This window comes from Trichomycterus rosablanca, chromosome 15, assembly GCF_030014385.1.
Source record: "Trichomycterus rosablanca isolate fTriRos1 chromosome 15, fTriRos1.hap1, whole genome shotgun sequence".
In the NCBI taxonomy this organism is placed as follows: Eukaryota; Metazoa; Chordata; class Actinopteri; order Siluriformes; family Trichomycteridae; genus Trichomycterus; species Trichomycterus rosablanca.
Genome location: NC_086002.1, coordinates 22,426,667 through 22,447,426, shown reverse-complemented (window position 1 = coordinate 22,447,426; position 20,760 = coordinate 22,426,667). Strand labels below are relative to the sequence as shown.

Genomic DNA, 20,760 nt, shown 5'->3' with positions numbered 1-20,760 from the left:
TCTAGTCCAGTGGTCATCAACAGGAACACTTTTCATGTGTTTAATCCAAGACTGTGCAACTCCCCAGCACATCACTGTTGTTTAGAACTCTTCCACTGGCACTCCTTATGTCTGTCCAAAGATCTCTCATTGTTCTGTACACGCTAAACAACAGAAACAGAAAAGAACACCCAACTGTTCACATAAGTCATTAAACAACGTGAACAGAAATGAACAGGCAACTGTTCACATAAGTGATGAAATATTATAGACGGAAATCTTCATCAACGACTAATTAATTAGAAATTATTCACGTTCCACCAAGCAAAGCACTGCATATGCTAACTTTTAGCCATAGTTTGAATATTTCATACTGAGAATTCCTTTTAAATATTCTTCTGTTGGACCTCTTTTGCTTCTTGGCTCACAAGAGCCAAGGTGTTACTCATTTGAGAGTCGTTGCCCCACCCTGCCAGGTGTGAATTGGGGTTAAACTGACTAGGAGGGCTTTATGGGTGGCTGACCAATTGGTGTGAAGTCTCTTGTCCCTGGGATGAAGCAGTGTTTGTGTAAAGGTGACTAAAGGTGTTGCTGGGTCTGAAATGCACCAGGGTCAGGGATGGACTGGTCATCGGGAGGGTCGGGAGTTTTCGCTGAGGAAGTGAAAAATACATTCTGTTTTAAATAATCCTGAAGTGTGCATTGGCCCACCACAGTATCCTCACTGCATGTCCATTGGCCAATCACAGAAATGTCCCTCCCCCAGGATAAACCGTAATCACAACCACCAGTACAAAAACTATGAATGAGTGCGAGATGGAGAAAGGGTCGAAAAAGCATAAAGGAGGTGCAGAAAAAGCACCGTGATTTAAAAAAAAAAAAAAAAAAAAGCTGCAAACAGATGCAGGAAAGTGCAGGAAACTGGACAACCTGTTTGGCAGTGAGGAACTACAGCATAGCCAAAGAGCAAAGAAGGTGAGTTAGAGTTCAGAGCCTCTGCTTCGTTAGTAACGCCGTTTAGGAGGAGACTGTGGGCCCATCTCAAATGTCGCCTATGCCCTACTTGGGGTACTTCCTAACAGTACAAACCATTTCTTTTAGCAGTCACTGAATGATTAATAAGTAGTTATCTATCATATCATAGTGCACTACATAGGGCGGTGGATATAATTTGAGATGGTACCATTAGTCTCTGCTCTTCAGAAAAAGTAAACACTATCTTGTCCTGGGTTGAAGTGCAAAAGCATAAACACCACCGTCTATAAAAGAATGAACTGCGAGCTTGATTAGTTTATAAAGGCTCCCCCGTCCCAAGTGTTTTTGTAAGATGTTGAAGAGGCATGAAATGAGCAGTTGAGGTGAAAAGGGGTTTAGCAGCTGTGTGGTGTGTGTTGTTCTTGTTGTGTTTTGCCACTATCGAACGCATTTTAAAACGGGGCATGTAGAATAAAAGAAAAATAAAGACTAAACCTCGCGAAGTGAAAGGCTGAAGGATGGACGACTAGAAACGTGAAGCTATTTGTAGGATCTCTCACTTGCAACCATACCACCCTGAGAACGCCTGATCTTGTCAGATCTCGGAAGCTAAGCAGGGTAGGGTCTGTTTAGTACTTGGATGGGAGACTGCCTGGGAATACCAGGTGCTGGAAGCTTTTCATCACACATCTTTACTTCAACCTCCTGCTGGAGGAGCCGAACATTTTCTTTTTTCTTCATCATCATCAAAGCAATACGTGAAGAAAAAGGCCAGCTGTCACTTTCATTCTGAGTAAAACACTTATCCATCCTGCCTGTATGATATTGGAAAAAACTGACATTGTGATTTTTCTTTTCCCTGCGATATGTATATTGCAATATTAAAAAAAGTGCAAAAATTTTCACCACATTATTAATAATATCTTACTCTAAATAAAGGGCTCATCTGTGAAAAAGGGTGGTGCCTACAAAGGATACAAAAGATTATGACAAGCTACATCTTTGTAGTGGGTTGAAACTGAGCATTAAACTAAGAAAGCTTCAATATCACATGAGGGAATTAACAGGATTGACAAAATTGGTCATTTATTATTTTATTTCACAATCAAAACCTCTTCAAGTAGTACACCTAATACACCTGTTCAAAATCCGAGATGCCTTAGTTACTAAGCTCACTACTGAGGCATCTTAATATTTCAATGTTATTTTTACTTAAGAACGAGTGAGAATCGGAAGCGTCCCTAGTGATGAAGGCAATCCCAGAATTCATTGCGGCATATCTTCTCTCACAGAAAAATAAACATGGCTGACGGTGCGGACAGGAAGTTATTTTTTAAAAGTAAATAAATAATTATTGATTTTTAACGAGTGTTTTTATTTGCAAGTTTGGGCTTGTCAGCAAATGAAACAGTTTTCTGTACACGAATCCAGATGTTAAATTGACATGTTAGTGCCGTCCCACCTCATTCCACAGTTTTTAATGGCAAGATGCTAAATGCTAAACGCGAAACCTGATGGAATCGCTAACTAGCTCACTAGGTTTTTGAACACACTGGTAGATATGTCATGGAAAATGAGAAGGTGTGAATTTTAGTTCAAGCAGCAAAAAATTTGTAGCATGACGAATTTGATTTAATTTGCATGAAGTGACATCGCACGTCCTGCGATGTGACTATTGCGCATGCACACATTGCGATGACGATGCTGTAATGATATATCGTGCAGCCCTATTTGATTCTCATCCAGTTGATGCTTACATTTAGGTCATGAGTTCGATCCTCACATGGGGCAAGGACCTTGATGTACCAGTTTAGTTACTGTGCCTAATCTAAGCCCAGTTAGCAGACTGGTTTCATGTCATTTAGTGACTTTAATCAGCACTGTAAATAGAACAGGTAGTGACCATACACTTACAGTCAGAAGGGTGTAAGTTTGATTCTCAACCAGTTTTTGATGCTTACATTTAGATTCTGCTTTTCAATATTGTGCCTAAACTACAACTACAAAAACTGCCAGATTCAGTCTAGCCCTGTTGCTGTCAGCCTCGTTAGCGCAGTAGGTAGCGCGTCAGTCTCATAATCTGAAGGTCGTGAGTTCGATCCTCACACGGGGCAAGGCCTCATTTAGTCACTGTGCCTAATCCAAGCCCAGTTAGCAGACTGGTTTCATGTCATTTAGTGACTTTCATCATAAATAAAACAGGTAGTAAACATTCATTTACAGTCAGAAGGGTGTGAGTTTTAGAATTTAGATTCTGATCTAAGCCCAGTTTGCAGATGGGTTTCATGTTAAAGATAACTTCCCCCGTGATAAAATCATAGCAGTAGTGCACGGTCTCTGGTGCCTTATTGCTTTACTATCTAATTTGTTTATGGTTACAGCACCTTTTCATGTAGTGAGTTGTAGAAATGTAGTTTTTACAGGATCCAGTGAAATTTTCTATATTAGTAATTTAAGTGTCTTGTCTTATCTAAGTGCAGCGTTTCATAAGAATGTCAGATTTTGGGGTTAAAATGTCTCTGTCAGCAAACTGGCTAAATGAAAACTTTCTAGATTAGCAGTGATTAGACGTGCTGAGGCGTAGTTATGGTAACAAACCGCAAATTAAAGAAACAGTGGCCACATTTCATGTCAGTCACGCTGACCTGTTTGAATGAGGAATGATGTACCAGCGTGTACTGTGTGATTGACGTAGTGTGCACCCCTGATCTAGACTCTCTATCAGAATGAATACTGCCAACCTGAAAGCAGTTTGCTTATTATTCACCGTAAAAAAAAGATTCTGATGTTAAAGCATTGGTTTTGTACTTCATTTCTCCGCCCGTCAGACTTGGCTCCCCTGTCATGCCACTCACTTTGAGAAACACTGGATTGGGCACAGTAACTACAATGATCCCTCAACTTCCTTGGCCCATGTGAGGATCAAACTCACGACCTTCAGATTATGAGACTGACGCGCTACCTACTGCGCTAACGCGCTAGACTGAATCTGACAGTTTTTGTAGTTGTAGTTTAGGCACAATGTTGAAAAGCAGAATCTGAATGTGAGCATCACGAACTGGATGAGAATCAAACTCACACCCTTCTGACTGTAAGTGTATGGTCACTACCTGTTCTATTTACAGTGAGACATCTGATAATAATATTGAAAAGCAGAATCTAAATGTAAGCATCAAGAACTGGATGAGAATCAAACTAGTGCTGGGCGATTTTCACGATTAATTTGGTTCATTTGCATGAACGTTTTCACACGATGTTAGAAATGAGACAATCACGATTGTTTACATACTTTATATTTTAATTAAAATACCAACATGTCACGAGGCAGAAAGTGACCAGACACTCATGGAATTTAAATCAGGGAAAGTTTAATATCAAAAGGGCAAAACTACGGTGGCCGAGAAGTGCAAAACAAATTAACATTTTAGAAAACAAAATTACAACAGTAAAAACAAAATTACAAAGGTAAAAAAAAAATACATTTTAGAAAACACAATTACAAAGGTAAAAACAAAATTACCAGTGCCGAAACAAATTTACAAGAGCTGAAAAACTTTTACCAATGCCGAAACAAATTTACAAACGGCAGCTCTGACGGAAAAGGTAGGAACAATATACAGGAAGTGCTTGTTGTTTACCTGCTGTCAATCAAACTGTTTGGCGGGGATAAAGTGAACAGAGTTGTGTCGGCAGTTGTGACGGTGAATGATCAGCGATGTTTTGTCCATTTTGTGGCAATCATTTTAGCCAATTAGTCCGCTTTTGTTTTTCTTGCGGTAAATCGTTAGAATTTTTAGAAGAGCAGTCAAAAGAAGACGTAATAAATTTGTGTATAGGGTATTTCAATAAAGGCCACTCCTACGATGTTATCGTTGACATGATGTCCTCCTTACATGGTGTTAACATTAGTTTGCGATCTCTTAAAACTAAACTTAAACAGGCTGGACTGTACCGTAGAAAGGGCTATTCTTCTACACACGCTGTCAGGAATGCTATAGGGTTGGAGCTTCGTGGACCTGGACAGCTCTTTGGCTATCGAACAATGTGGCAAGTACTCACGCAAAAGTACAATCTACGAGTAAAGAGGGATGATGTTATGGTGTTACTACAGGAGCTTAATCCTCGAGGATGTGAGATGAGAGCACGCAGAAGGTTTATTAGAAGAACCTACCACTCAATGGGGCCGAATTACATGTGGCACGCTGACGGTTACGACAAACTCAAGCCATTCGGTTTGGCCCTTTCGGGATGTATAGACGGATTTTCGCGGAAAGTACTGTGGCTTGTATGTGGACCAACAAATAACAACCCCTCAGTTATTGCTCACAATTTCATCACTTGTGTGCGAAACCTTGGTGCTGTCCCCATGAGATTGAGGACCGATTGCGGTACGGAGAACGGCATTATGGCTGCAGTTCAGTGTACCCTACGGCACCAGCACACTGATTACTACTCGGGAGCGTCTAGCCATATGTATGGTTCATCCACCAATAATCAACGCATCGAGTCATGGTGGTCCATATTCAGAAAGGGAAGGTATGTACCTGAGTTTCCGTTTTCATAACTACTGTTAAGACTATAGGTTTTTGCCGCTTTGTTGTATCAGTTATAATCTTCTAGATTAACTGACATGAACCTCACTATAAAGAACCTAAATTCAATAGTTAAGTGCGTGAAAACACACCGGTTAATACATTTGTTGTACAGTATATTTAACCTCACTGTAGACCGTTAATGTTAATTTCTATAGGTCTCAGTTCTGGATGGAGTTATTTGCAGACCTCCGAGATGCAGGATACTTCAATGGAAGTCATGAACACCAATGCTTGCTGAGATTTTGCTTCAGTGATGTCATACAGAAGGACCTGGATGAATGTGTGACACTGTGGAACAGTCACAGGATTCGCACTTCTAGAACCGCATCATGTCCTGGAGGAGTGCCCAATGAACTGTACTATTTACCACACAGGTAATTGATTGGTGATGGACTGCTATTTCCCTGTATCTGTTATTGTTTTATTTGTAGCTCATATGTAAATAAACTCTACTAATAAGATCCATTCCTCATTCTAGGTTTGGCTCCAGAGACTGTGGATTTAGAATTGAAGAAACAGAACTGGATGTTTTCCCTGAATCAAGACAGTCAGTCAATTCATGTGGTGACCAAAACATCCAGGAGTACTTGGATTTTGTTGTGGAGTGCAGTCAACTACAGAAGCCAATTAACTGGGAGTCCGCATCAGAACTATACTTATGGCTAAAATAAATTGCTCAGCTATGATTGTTTTAATTACATAAATTAACTGAGTTAATTTTTAAATTAACTTTTGCTGTCCATGACATCTGACCTCAATTATCACAGTAAGAAAATGTTGAAAAAGTTTGAAATAAATTGAGTAACAGCAATGCATAGTACAAAATATTTATTAAACTCTCAAAATGGAAAATAAACATTAACTCTTTATCTGTATTTCTTTTCCTATTACCTCTTTGAGATATCAGGACTTTAATAAATCTGTCCAAATGTAACCTAACATGAACAAGAACATGTTCACACGTGCATATAGACCTAACCAAAACATGCTTTTCCCCAGCTCATATCTACAAACTGATCACACATTTTAAAAACAGCCAAATCCTGGGGAATTCTGAATTCCAAAATCCATACGTGATTTAAACACATTGTAAGAATCTAGGAGTGGTAATTTTAATGTGTTTGAACATGTATTTGCCATTGGGAATGGTGAATCATCCAGAAACTCGATTTTTGGCAGTGGTTCCAATCCAGAGGGGGGAAGTGAAGTTAGTCCAGTTGCAAACATTAAAACATCTTCCACACACAGAGCAGCCTGGCCTTCTGTAAAGGAATATAATTATCATGCACATCCAAGTAGTAAAAATTAAAATTTATTATGCAATCTTTTGCACACCTTCACAATCAAGGAGATAGTCTGCCCAGTAACCCAGGGTTTGTCCTTCTCTGAGCCTTCTGTTGCTTCCTGATGGACTGAGGTCATGTTTGAAAAGTCTCTCAAGTTCAAGAGCAGTAAGTTTCTTTTCTGAGTAGCACAGGACAGGGGCCAGCAATGTAGGGTACTGCTGCAGTGCAGTTAAAAACTGAAGGGCTGAAAGACCTTCCTTAAATCTAAAGAGTACAACACAGTTACACTGCTGTATAGTGCCAATTACATACAGTATGTGTATAAACAATATGATAAACATTATTTAAAATGAATATCCATTAAAACAATCACCAGAAACATTTTTTAAAAAGTGTTATATCTAGTACATTATTGATGCTATACTTAACTGACATCAGTACTTACAGTGCCATTTAACAGCTGAATTGCAGACTGGCACTATATTTGTTTTTTTAAATGGAAGGTAACCAACCAAAAATTGTAAGACTAAGATATGCTGTTACCTGTCGATTACACACATGTTGCGGTCAATAATATACCATCGGAGATAGTCTGACACAACTGTTTTCTTTTCTTCAAGAGCTGCCACATGTCTCAGACAGCCAGCTGTCTGTAACATTGTGCTATGCCTCAGAGTACAGTCTTGCAGAGCCTCCACAGAAGCAGCATTCTCAATCTAAAAAACAAAAATGGGGCACAACAAGTAATCAACCATTTCATTAAAACAATATTCTTGTATCATTGTCTTATTTCATCAGCTCAACAAACCATGTAGGTGCACTTAGGAGTTCTTTGGTTTCAGGCTGTATATCACAAAAGGTTTTTTGGTAAAGACAATGGCTCTACATAAAGGCATGAGTTCAATACTGAATTATTTGCATGCATATACAACACTTCAATAATATGAAAAACTACTTACTACATGCACATGCAGCATTATAAACATAACCACTGCATTCATTAAAAACCCTTGAGGAACATTTTTTTACAATGTGTGTAGGCAATATGTTTCTTGGCATACCTTAACACCTTTGTAACTGGTGTTATGCAGTTAGCAGCGCTGCTGGAGATTTTAAACGCTTTAGTGTCACTGCTGGACTGAGAATAGTCCACAAACAAAAAATATCCAGCCAACAGCACTCCATGGGCAGCATCCTGTGACCACTGATGAAGGTCTAGAAGATGACCAACACAATAGGCAGCAGATGAGCTATCTCTGACTTTAGATCTACAAGGTGGACCAACTAGGTAGAAACGTCTAATAGAGTGGACAGTGAGTGGACACAGTATTCAAAAACTCCAGCAGCGCTGCTGTGTCTGATCCACTCATACCAGCACAACACACACTAACACACCACCACCATTTCAGTGTCACTGCAGTGCTGAGAATCATCCAACACCTAAATAATACCTGCTCTGTAGAGTCCTGACCATTGAAAAACACAGTAAAAGGGGGCTAACAAAGTATGCAGATTGGACAACAGATGGACTATAGTCAGTTTTTAAACAACTACAAAATGATCCTATATGGTAAGTGGAGCTGACAAATAATCAAAGAGTATATAAACAAGGAGGTGGTTTTAATGTTATGGCTGATCGGTGTATAAGCTCAGTCAATAAATGTATATACTGTATATGCTCACCTTCTCATTACATTACATACATAGCTTAATCCTACTTCCTGTACTATCACAGAATAATAAATGTAGCCATTCCTCTGTGTATGTGAGCATGGAAGTAAACTTTTAAGAAACAAATCGATAAACCCTGCCCTACAATAGCCTTACACTTTTCTTACCTCTCGCAAAGCTTTCCCTATTTCTTCTTCAATTATTAAATCAACTGTTGCTTTGAATGAAGGCTGGCCTGCTAGGTAATGTACAAGATCTTCTGACAGGAAATGGGGACCTGGACCTCCATGCACAACTGACACTGCAATCATCTTCCCTGCCAAGTAGTACTCATCCTCCCTGACAGCTGTGAATGAAAATTATTCTTATTTCTATATTCAGATAAGCTGAAACTCAGCAAATTGTTGCTTGATATCTATGGAACAGTTCAATTAACAAATCATATAAATGATGTAACATAAGTGGAAGTCACAAGTCTAACACTATAAATACCGTTTGCATTGTAGACCAAGAAACGTTGTCCTGCTGGTCCATCAAAAATTGGCCGATCTTTTAGATGTTTCATTAATAGAGTTAGAAACTCTCGTCTAGGACCACCTGCATCAATTCCATCTTCAAAAACACCAGCATCATCAGTAAATCTGACCAGCATGTCACAGGTTTCTGAATAGGTTGCACGCTTGAAACCTCGGATTGCTCCATCCCAAACATTTGACCTTGAGATGTTGAACCGGCTGACTCTTCCATGATCAATAGGATGTGACAGATTTGTGATGATTTCAGGTAGTGTAATGTTTACCTCCCTATAATTACACAAGAGTGACTTACATAGGAAATTCCAGACAGTACACACTGTTTGACAAAGCTGATGTGCAGTAAAAGGCTGATTTCACATATTATTATTAGGGCTGTCGAAGTTAACGCGATAATAACGCATTAACGCAATCTCAATTTAACGAGATTAAAAAAAATAGTGCCGTTAACGCACTAATTACATTACGAGATTTTTTCACTTCTAAAACTAAAGCAATTCATTTTTCACCCACGGGAGACAGATTGAATTATTCTCACTGACCACGCTCACACGCACGTTTAATGTTCTTTAGTTCCGTTTGACAAAAAAAACCCTTAAAAATAGAGCTAACAGCGAAGATAACCGGTTACAAAAGCAGCGACCGCTGTGTTTGTGTTCAATACTCTGTTCACAGTGTCGATACAAGTGATTCAAGAATCGATTCATTGTAAGCGCAGCGTAAGTTTCTTTTCTCAGTCATCTCTCCGTGTTTACTGTTATGATGAATGATGCGGTTGTAAATAAACACCAAATACTACAGAACATTTTGTGTGACTCGCTTACCTTATAAAGCTCAGGCTTAATTATACTGGTTATTACCACAGAGCGGGAGTCGACTCATAGTCGTTTACGATTTACCGAGGTGAACCACGAACGTGCTGATAGAATCGGCTCAGATGGGATCGGACTGTATTATCTTTTTAAAGTAAATATTTCAATCAGCAGAATCGCATCGCATGTATGATGTGCACAACGTTAATTACGTGCGTTTATTAATGAACATTAATTACGTTAGCTTGTCAGAAGCTTTCTCAATAATGTCTGTGCGGTGTTTTTTTTTTTACAATTAGTGATGGCAAGCAACTGTTCCACTGCACTATTTTACACTAAAAACTACACTATTCCATCATGCTCCAGATTGCATCATTCTAAATAGGTATCGGCGAGTACAAAAATACATGTACTTGTACTCGGTTGGGAAAAAATGGTATCGATGCATCCCTAGTGAAAACACACTCACTTCGTGTAGAAACGTCCATCAAACCATCATCACGATACAACCACAGAAAAGTCTGTTACAATAACCGCGCATCTGACATATATACGAAGTCAAGGTTCTCTGCTGGATAGTATTACTGCCTAATATGTGAGTGAATAAAACTCCCTTACAGTTTTCTCTTGTCCCAGCAGTTTTTAACATAAGTACATTTAGCATAAATATGTTCACCATTTTAATTGTAACATTTCACTTAAAATCCTTGTTTTCTATAACATTTACACAGATTTTTTTTAATGCGATTAATCGCGATTAACTATGTAAAATTCTGAGATTAATCGCGATTAAAAAATTTAATCGTTTGACAGCCCTAATTATTATATAAGTTATTAAATCTTTTATCAGTAAATGTAAAGAGAAAAACTAAATTGCCACCATCAATAACTGCTAGCTTACATGGTCAAGTCTGGTATATTCTGAACATTAACAGGAACAGGCTCTTCATCCTCCTCATCCTCAACACATGGTGCATAAAGGTCTGTGTATTTACTGTAGGGAAATTATCATTCCTGTGTTAAAAAGGTACTATATCCATTTTACACTAAAACATGCTTTTTAAGTGATTTACAACTTATGTAGATCCCTGAAGGGCTTTCTGTAGGATAACCATTCTACAGATGTTTTTAGAAACAATTTATCAGTTTCTTTTCTATCTAGTCTAAATTTATATAATCAAAGTTTCTATTAAGCGAGTCTTTTTTTTGCTTACCTGTAGCAAAGAGACTTGGCCTGATTGGATCCAGGTGGATCCAGATTATCCTCAGAATCTGATATTAGAATCTAAAAAATAGGGAAGGACATTAAAGAACCTAAATGTCTAACACAACAAAACTGAAAGCAAAAAAATGGAGGTAACATCTGCTTCAATACCTGTCCAGCAGATATTGTAGAGGAAGAATGTCCCATTGCATCTCTAAAAACATGTTAAAATTGCTTACTTAGTGCAACAGGGAAAGCCATAATAATCTGGATAGTTTTGTTATGTTTCACATTATTCTTGTACTATTTCATACTTAATTTAGTCAAAAAAAAAAAATTACGTTAGTACTTACACTTCATCTTCGGGTTTGTTTTTGGGAGTACTTTGGTTCTGGGGTTTAAAAACCTGAGGGTAAAAACATACAATTTTCAACAAACTTATATAGCCTGTATTATTCTTCCCTTATGAGATATACATATATACAATTAAAACCACCTCCTTGTTTCTACACTCACTGTCCATTTTATCAGCTCTGTTTACCATATAGGAGCACTTTGTAGTTCTATAATTACAGTGTGTAGTCCATCTGTTTCTCTGCTTGCTTTGTTAGTCCCCTTTCATGCTGACCTTTAATGGTCAGGACTCCCACAGAGCAGGTATTTCTTGGTTGGTGCACTATTCTCAGTCCAGCAGCAAGATCCACTCATACCAGCACAACACACACTATCACACCACCACGTCAGTGTCATTGCAGTGCTGAGAATGATCCAACACCTAAATAATACCTGCTCTGTGGTGGTCCTCAATTTTGAAAAGCAGGGTAACAAAGTATGCAGAGAAAAAGATGGACTACAAACTGTGATTTTAGAACTACAAAGTGCTTCTATATGCTCAGTGGAGCTGATAAAATGAACAAAGGGTGTAGATACAAGGAAGTGAACTGGTGGTGCGTTTTTCACACACATGCACACTCACGCACATGCACGTACACGCACACTGTTGAACCAAAATACTGGCCAGCATTATGCATATACTCAATTCTCCCATGTACATCTTCCCTAAATTATGTTTCATGTTAACTCACCACGGTGTCAGCCTGATTGAATTCAGTTCTGCTCCTAGTTGTGATGACAATTTCAGAATCAGAGTCTGATTCTGATCTAGCATCCACTGCAGTTAAAAGAAACAAAAGCACTACATTATGTGTCACAACAGTTTTAAATATATATTTTAAAATCTTCAGATTCACAAACCTCCTCTAAAATGTTTGTCTTGGCATAGGAAAAAACTGATTCTGCAATATGTCTTTCCTATTTCTTTTCTATAGTCAGCCAACATGAATGGCCTTTCTGTTCCAGGCACATGGACCACTTCAGAGCAATCTGGAAACAAAAGGACGTATGGTCCTTCATCCATGTCCTTGTTAAAGACTCTCATTTTATGGACAGCAAGTTTCAGTAAATCAGGGGCTGTTATTTCTGGGTCTGTAAATAATGGAAGTGTTTTGCCTCTTGCAGGTTTCAAATCACACCCATGTGGCACCATCAATCCTATGTTTATCTAGAAAAATTTAAGACAAAGAATACGATTACTGTAAATCCTAATTTATATGATTGTTGCATAGCACACCAAACTGGTCTACTGATTAAAACATGAACTAACTGTAAACCTATTTTCTTGCTGACAATAGTCGTTTATATATAACAAAACATATATTGTGGAACCTTACCTGAACTTGTCGTCTTTCATGTTTAAGTCGTCTCTTTGGCCCACAGCTAAAGGACTGTCTTTCTTTTGATTTGTTGTTTTTGTAATCCATAAACTGTTTGTACGACTGGCAAGGTTGTTTAGCTGGAATAGATAAAACTGATCATCCACACAATATGACATTAAAGTTAGCAGTCCCAGCATACGTTGTGGCAGGGTTGCCAACTCTCTCGCAAAAGTTAAACACCCCAACACCCCACCCATTAACTGGGTGCATTATACTTTAATAATAAAAAAAATCTCTGCCAAAGATACCTAACGCTAGCTAGCGTTTACATTACACTTACTTTCTTTAACATTTCCAGATGTTTTAGAAGTAGCCCGTTCTTCTTTTGACTGCTCTTCTAAAAATTCTAACGATTTACCGCAAGAAAAACAAAAGCGGACTAATTGGCTAAAATGATTGCCACAAAATGGACAAAACATCGCTGATCATTCACCGTCACAACTGCCGACACAACTCTGTTCACTTTATCCCCGCCAAACAGTTTGATTGACAGCAGGTAAACAACAAGCACTTCCTGTATATTGTTCCTACCTTTTCCGTCAGAGCTGCCGTTTGTAAATTTGTTTCGGCATTGGTAAAAGTTTTTCAACTTTTGTAAATTTGTTTCGGCTCTGGTAATTTTGTTTTTACCTTTGTTATTGTGTTTTCTAAAATGTATTTTTTTTTTACCTTTGTAATTTTGTTTTTACTGTTGTAATTTTGTTTTCTAAAATGTTAATTTGTTTTGCACTTCTCGGCCACCGTACAAAACAGTGTACAAAATCAGGTTTAGTCTAAAACCAGATAGACTAAAACAGTTAAAAGAAGTCAACAAGTGTCATACACGGTAACGGTTAGATTAAGAAAAAAAATAGCACAAACACGATCGGCAAAACGAGACACAAACAGAAGAGTTTCATTAAGATTCACTGAATCAAACACAGCCGAACTGAATCAAAATTCCGGAGCTGATGAGCGTGATCAAGATTGGCTGACCGGGACATGTGAAAGTCACATGACAGCCCGTGGGAGCATGGGAATTGTAGTCCATATTGTTAGAAGCAGAACGTGCCCCCTCCATCCACCCCCCAGTCACAAGAGGACGAAACCAAAGCTGAGCTGAGTGATTACTTGATGCTAGTGTTGTGCGATACTGCAAAATTTGGTATCGATCCGATACCAAGTAAATACAGGGCCAGTATCGCCGATATCGATCCAATACCGATACTTTTTAATAATTAAGGTAGATGCATCATTAAATTGCTAGATCTGAATGAATTTTCATGACCTTTATGTGTATATTCGTAATACATTTTTTTTTCTAAGTAGCTGCTCTCAGAAGGGTTGTAAATAAATTCAGTTGTTTAAAGCGTTCCAATTTCTTGTTTCTGGTGCTTTACTCTCTCACAACGTTACCATCATGGAGTATCACCACTCATAGTTGTGTTGTGTGTAGTGACCGAATATACGTATGTTTCCTTGTTGATTTAAAATAAAAAAATGATGCTATTCTTTTTACATTTATAAGCACAAAGTCAAAAGAAAAGAGCTCTCATTCACCAAAACACGGAATAAGAGCCTCACTACATGCTCTGATTCATTTGCCTAGGGTGCGCAAAGTGCATAAGGTGCATCTATACTTATAGTTTACACTATTATTTCCATAAAATCTAAAAACTAAAATAAAAAGAAAAACTAAAGTATTGATCCCATCACACTAGTATCGATCCGATACCAATACCAACGTTGGTATCGATAATATCGAGAAATAAGGAGCACAAACACGATCGGCAAAACGAGACACAAACAGAAGAGTTTAATAGGCTCTATGCACGCAAGCTCTGTGATGCGTTTCCGTTTAGTGTTAGTCGGGCAGTCTAGCTTCCGGTTTGTTCTAAACACCGGCAAATTTCTAAACACAACGTGTCGTATAGCGGCGAATATATAGAGTTTGAGTTCTAAAATTAGTAAGAAGGTTTTGCCTTTTCAAAAACAAGATCGGGGTGGATCGGAACATTCTCAGGGTTCATGTTGAACGCTGCATCCTGCGGGTAAAAGAGCATAAGTTGTACGACACAGTGATCGCTATGTCCATTTCTGGGAGCATAAATCAGCTGTTTACTGTATCATGAGGTTGGACCAGTTGTCAATGGATGGAGCTAAACATTCGTTTTTGTCTGCAATTTTTTTAAAGAACGTGCACATTTAAATATTGTAAATATATATTATAGTTTATACTCTTTCTGTTTTTAAACAAAAGCATAAAAAGCCAACAAAAGCCTCTTCATTATGTAAACATACCTTTTATATCTACACTTTCTATTTACATTATTTTATCAGTTCTACAATTACAGACTGTAGTTCATTTGTTTCTTTCTATACTGTGTTAGACTCCTTTCTGTTCTTGATGACCAGCACCACCACAGAGCAGGTATTATTTAGGTGGTGGATGATTCTCAGCACTGCAGTGACGCTGACATAGTGGTGGTGTGTTAGTGTGTGTTGTGCTGGTATGAGTGGATCAGACACAGCAGTGCTGCTGGAGTTTTTAAATACCATGTCCTATACTCACTGTCCACTCTATTAGACACTCCTACCTAGTTGTTCCACCTTGTAGATGTAAAGTCAGAGACGATCGCTCATCTATTGCTGCTTTTTTTAGTTGGTCATCTTCTAGACCTTCATCAGTGGTCACAGGACACTGCCCACGGGGCGCTGTTGGTTGGATATTTTTGGTTGGTGGACGATTCTCAGTCCAGCACTGACTGAGGTGTTTAAAAACTCCAGCAGCACTGCTGTATCTGATCCACTCAAACCAGCACAACACACACTAACATACCACCACCATGTCAGTGTCACTGCAGTGCTGAGAATGATCCACCACCTAAGTAATACCTGCTTTGTGGAAGTCCTGACCATTAAAGAACAGAGTGAAAGGGGCTAACAAAGCATGTAGAGAACCAGATAGACTACAGTCAGTAATTGTTGAACTACAAAGTGCTTCTACATTGAGTGTGTAAAACAGTTTTTGCTGTTTCTCACGTTTTGTGAATCTGGCAGTTGTTTAGCATTCATTTCATGATGAATAGACCACTTGAATGGTGTTAAAAAGACTTGAAATAAAATCTTTTTACATTTAACTTAAAATGGATTTTTTTTTAATATGGATTTGCTACCCCATTGCTGCCAGCTTGACACTGATAAATTCTGTAATGACTTTAAGTCTTGATAACCTGCTATAATAAACATACGAATAAAAAAATATTAAAGTTCCTCCTCGCATTTACAACAAATATGTTTTTTTGGAGAAAGACATGTTAATACTGTAACATCTAATTAATCAATTGACAGGAAAATGTATGATGGTCTGACATAACATTTGATAATGAATAAAAGATAACTTATTGATATATTGGCAAACAAAACTTTTTTACACTTTATCAAAAGATTGAGGGTAAATTGCTAATATATTCAGTCAGATATGTTAAGTTTGTTTTATGTTTTATTAGGATTTTAACATCATGTTTTACACTTTGGTTACATTCACGACAGAAACGCTATTTACTCATTACACAAGATTCATCAGTTCAAGTTTTAATATCAAACAGTCATGGACAATTTAGTATCTCCAATTTACCTCACTTGCACATCTATGGACTGTGGGAGGAAACCGAAGCATCCGGAGGAAATCCACACAGATACAGGGAGAACATGCAAACTCCACATAGAAAGAACCCCGACCGCTCCACCTGGGAATTGAACACACACACATACATTACATATATATATACTGGTCGGTTAGCTCAGTTGGTTAGAGTGTGATGCTAATGACGCCAATGTCGTGGGTTTGATCCCCGTATGGGCCACACACCCCTTAATGATTAATGGTAGCATGGCTGAGAGAGAGTCAGGTGAGCATGTTCTGTGTTTCAGGACTTTCTAACCTGAGTAATTTGATCTCTGAAAGTGAGAATATCACCCTGTTTTTCTGGCTTCATTTCACCTAATGAACGTGGCATGACCTTTATAAATGCTTACAATCAATTTTGAAAATGGCAAAAATAAATAAATAAATAAATAAAAAGAGAACTGCTGTGTAATTTAGTGAATTCTTGCACTGCACATGGCAGAAGACTAAAAGAAATGTAGACCGTGTAGAAAAAAGGATTAGGAAAGTATGAGGTTAAAAGCATCAGCTTTTATTTATTCTTAAATCATAACAGTTGACCAGATAAAACATGAAATATCTGTGGAATAAGAATCAGTGTAAATGTAAGAAACTCTGTGTCTGTTTTATTGGCATTTTATTGAGCAAAACTCATGAGAGTTTAACAAGACGTGGTGCTTTTAAAGATGTGAATTTCCCTAAACACCATAAATCTTTCCTTCTGACTTATTATTATTTCATTATTATTTATTATTTTTTTAATTAATATTAACATAAAGAGTAAAACCCTAACAAGACCACTATTTATCAATAAACACAATTCATTAGCCATCCTTTTAAGATGTGTGTTTACATAAACAACACCTGACATTTAATGAACCTAAACAATGTTAAGGTTTTAATTACTTATTTATTTATTTATAAGGCTGAACGACGGACGTCTATAAGAAGCAGCTTGTTTACAGCGTCTCTCTCTTACAGCCACACCACCCTGAGAACACGTGATCTCGTCCGATCTCGGAAGCTAAGCAGGGTCGGGCCTGGTTAGTACTTGGATGGGAGACCGCCTGGGAATACCAGGAGCTGGAAGCTTTTATCCACACACACCCACCTTCACTCCAAACCTCCTGTTACACACTGACCCAGCGGCTTTTTCTTCATCAAAGCTACACAATGACACAAAGATCAGCTCAAACTTTCATTCTTACTACAGTAAAACACATTCAACTGACTTTTAAAGTGAAGTTGAACATGTTGTACAGACATCGTCTCCATCTAGTGGTGCTAGAAATAATTTACAGCTTGTTGCTTGGGTACAGATTTTATAATATATAAAAATTAAAGAGTGTTTATGGCTCTTTTGTCCCAAGTGTTTTTGTAACGTGTTGTAGACCTGCAATGGCGACTGTTTTTGGTATACAGGAAAGAAAAGGCCGAATGCATGTGATAAAGTGCTATATGGCAACACAGCACTGTATAAATATTGGACAGAACACATGATGGGTTATTTTACCTTGTTGGGTTGTGCAGTTTAACCATTGTGCTGAGCTGTGAGGTTCTTTTTACCATGGATCAACTATGTAACTTTACTTTTTTTTAAATGAAAGGTTTACATTGCTGTGTTCAGGATTTCCTCTTTAGTGATATTAAATGTTAATAGCTTTTCTGATCTAAAAGATGCTGCTGCCTTTGACCTTTAAAACTGAGTAATTTGTGAGGTCATTAAAATAAGTGAAATGTTTATTTTGTACTTTGGTTTTTTATTATTTGTACAAACATTTGTTTTATGCAACTTTAAACCTGTAATAATAGATGAAAAATTTAAATGTGTCTTTATTTGCTTTAACTGAGCTAAAGTTTTTCACAGGGACAAAAATGACAGTTTATGTAGCAGGGCTGGACACGTAAGTAAAATGTTATACTGTTTATTAGCATGAAGTAAACATTAGCAAGTCATGTGACTCGTGTGTACTGTCATGTGAAAGAGCTATGCGCGTGTCTCTGTGGCGCAATCGGTTAGCGTGTTCGGCTGTTAACCGAAAGGTTGGTGGTTCGAGCCCACCCAGGGACGAGTGCTTTTATTGCACAACCTGCCTGTTGATCAAACGGATATTAGACACAACAACAATGTGTAGTACCACAGAATAGTGGAAATAAGTAACTGAAAACATCCAGTAAACAGTCCTACAAGCACAAATATCCACCTGATAAGTCACTGGAGACCAGCTGTTCTGGTTTCTGCAGATGTTAAATGAAGACACTCGCCCAACGTGGGGCTCGAACCCACGACCCTGAGATTAAGAGTCTCATGCTCTACCGACTGAGCTAGCCGGGCTTAAGCAGCATGCCAGAACAGACAGCTCATCAGATCAGATTTACTGTCACTTTTAAACACAATTACTGAACCCGCTCCATTATGCTTTAAACCTCAGTGTATATTATCTGGAAACTGATGCTCTTCATATAGAAATATACTTTACATTTGCTTGTAAATTAAAATATCAATTCAAGTTGTTTTTAGTTCAATTGAAAAAATATTAACAGTAGCTCAACTTCCTAAAACCCAGAATCTACATGTATAAATCCTACATTCATTCCACAAAGTTCACAAACTACATGATTTAATGAGTGAAAACTTGATGTTTGGAGCCCGTCTGGTGTGCAGGCTGGTACTGTGTATCAGCACTACTTACTGTGTGCAGGACCTGAGTCGTATCTGCTCCAGTCACTGGTTGGTGACATTAAGCTCAGTCAAGAACTTTAAGAAATATATAGTTTAGATAGTTCACACATATAAGAACCCACAAAACCTCTTAGATGTGTATTAAAAAGGCGGTTTCAGCTGTTGAATTGGGTCAGTGTAGAATTATAGATGTACTGGCCGGTTAGCTCAGTTGGTTAGAGCGCAGTGCTAATAACGCCAAGGTCGCGGGTTTGATCCCCGTACGGGCGATGCCTGCTTTTGGACTTAAACTAACAAACAAGTGATTCTTCTCTAACTAGCAGGTCCTATTGACCTGGACTTCAAACATTGTCTCTGACAGTGTGAGATTTCTTTACTGCCCCTCTCATTCAGGTCAGAAACATGCCATTATCTCAATTTACCAAACTTAATGACCCTTCTGTAAATGGTTTAATGTGCACACTGCTGCTACTGGCCTGTTTTTCTTTTCTACAATGTAAGTTCATACCTTCAGGTTCATGTTATTTGAGATCTCTCCATAGTCCATGGTTAATTTCATATAGTTGGTGACACCATGGTAATGTGTATGGGGTAGAGGTTTAAATAGTTGACAAATGAGTCAATAACCATCCAGCTGTGTTACTGAACTTTAATAAATGTACAGCTGCTCTTTAACACGGGCCTTTATGGTCAGAAAATCTTATTTTTTTACATTCAGCATTAAGCCCTAAACAATAATAACAACAAATTAAAAAAAACAGTTGTCACCTATAAATATAAATCCCTTTATTGTTTAGTTTATTTGATGTATTGTACAATCGTATCAGCCCATGTATTAGGAGTGTTTTTTATGAGATAATTCATTCTTGCTCACACTTCCACCACTACACTCTTACACAACCACTACTGAAGGTCACCTTCATACAAGCACTATCATACACTCATACATGGATTACTATACTCTTTCACATATACTACTATACCCTCTTACAACTATAATCACACTTTCTTTTATTTACTATCATACTCTCATACATGGATTACTATACTCTTTCACATATACTACTATACCCTCTTACAACTATAATCACACTTTCTTTTATTTACTATCATACTCTCATACATGGATTACTATACTCTTTCACATATACTACTATACCCTCTTACAACTATAGTCACACTTTCTTTTATTTACTATCATACTCTCATACATGGATTACTATACTCTTTCACATATACTACTATACCCTCTTACAACTATAGTCACACTTTCTTTTATTTACTATCATACTCTCATACATGGATTACTATACTCTTTCACATATACTACTATACCCTCTTACAACTATAATCACACTTTCTTTTATTTACTATCATACTCTCATACATGGATTACTATACTCTTTCACATATACTACTATACCCTCTTACAACTATAGTCACACTTTCTTTTATTTACTATCATACTCTCATACATGGATTACTATACTCTTTCACATATACTACTATACCCTCTTACAACTATAGTCACACTTTCTTTTATTTACTATCATACTCTCATACATGGATTACTATACTCTTTCACATATACTACTATACCC

General features: G+C 37.7%; 2 protein-coding genes, 5 non-coding genes and 1 pseudogene across 7 annotated transcripts; 5 read left to right on the top strand and 3 right to left on the bottom strand.

Annotated features, from left to right (window-relative positions):
• Positions 1-1,512: 1,512 nt before the first annotated feature.
• Positions 1,513-1,631, top strand: LOC134329641 (5S ribosomal RNA; annotated as a pseudogene).
• A 1,364-nt stretch (positions 1,632-2,995) lies between these two features.
• On the top strand, positions 2,996-3,068 carry trnam-cau (transfer RNA methionine (anticodon CAU)). The gene has a single exon. It is a non-coding gene; the product is annotated as a tRNA-Met (tRNA).
• Positions 3,069-3,861: 793 nt separating this feature from the next.
• Positions 3,862-3,934, bottom strand: trnam-cau (transfer RNA methionine (anticodon CAU)). The gene has a single exon. It is a non-coding gene; the product is annotated as a tRNA-Met (tRNA).
• An 862-nt stretch (positions 3,935-4,796) lies between these two features.
• On the top strand, positions 4,797-6,391 carry LOC134328779 (uncharacterized). Its single transcript, XM_063010003.1, has 3 exons — positions 4,797-5,490; positions 5,705-5,923; positions 6,028-6,391. Exons 1-3 carry the CDS (start codon positions 4,832-4,834, stop codon positions 6,218-6,220), a joined length of 1,071 nt encoding a protein of 356 aa, XP_062866073.1. The 5' UTR covers positions 4,797-4,831; the 3' UTR covers positions 6,221-6,391.
• LOC134329109 (G2/M phase-specific E3 ubiquitin-protein ligase-like) lies at positions 6,392-12,975 on the bottom strand. The gene is made up of 9 exons (XM_063010355.1): positions 12,786-12,975; positions 12,310-12,616; positions 12,141-12,226; positions 11,411-11,461; positions 8,999-9,305; positions 8,674-8,852; positions 7,379-7,551; positions 6,885-7,099; positions 6,392-6,811 (listed from the first exon to the last, which is right to left on the bottom strand). Exons 1-9 carry the CDS (start codon positions 12,873-12,875, stop codon positions 6,576-6,578), a joined length of 1,644 nt encoding a protein of 547 aa, XP_062866425.1. The 5' UTR covers positions 12,876-12,975; the 3' UTR covers positions 6,392-6,575.
• Positions 12,976-17,449: 4,474 nt separating this feature from the next.
• LOC134329741 (5S ribosomal RNA) lies at positions 17,450-17,568 on the top strand. Its single transcript, XR_010014962.1, has one exon. It is a non-coding gene; the product is annotated as a 5S ribosomal RNA (ribosomal RNA).
• A 905-nt stretch (positions 17,569-18,473) lies between these two features.
• On the top strand, positions 18,474-18,547 carry trnan-guu (transfer RNA asparagine (anticodon GUU)). Its single transcript has one exon. It is a non-coding gene; the product is annotated as a tRNA-Asn (tRNA).
• A 191-nt stretch (positions 18,548-18,738) lies between these two features.
• trnak-cuu (transfer RNA lysine (anticodon CUU)) lies at positions 18,739-18,811 on the bottom strand. The gene has a single exon. It is a non-coding gene; the product is annotated as a tRNA-Lys (tRNA).
• Between the last annotated feature and the right edge of the window lie 1,949 nt (positions 18,812-20,760).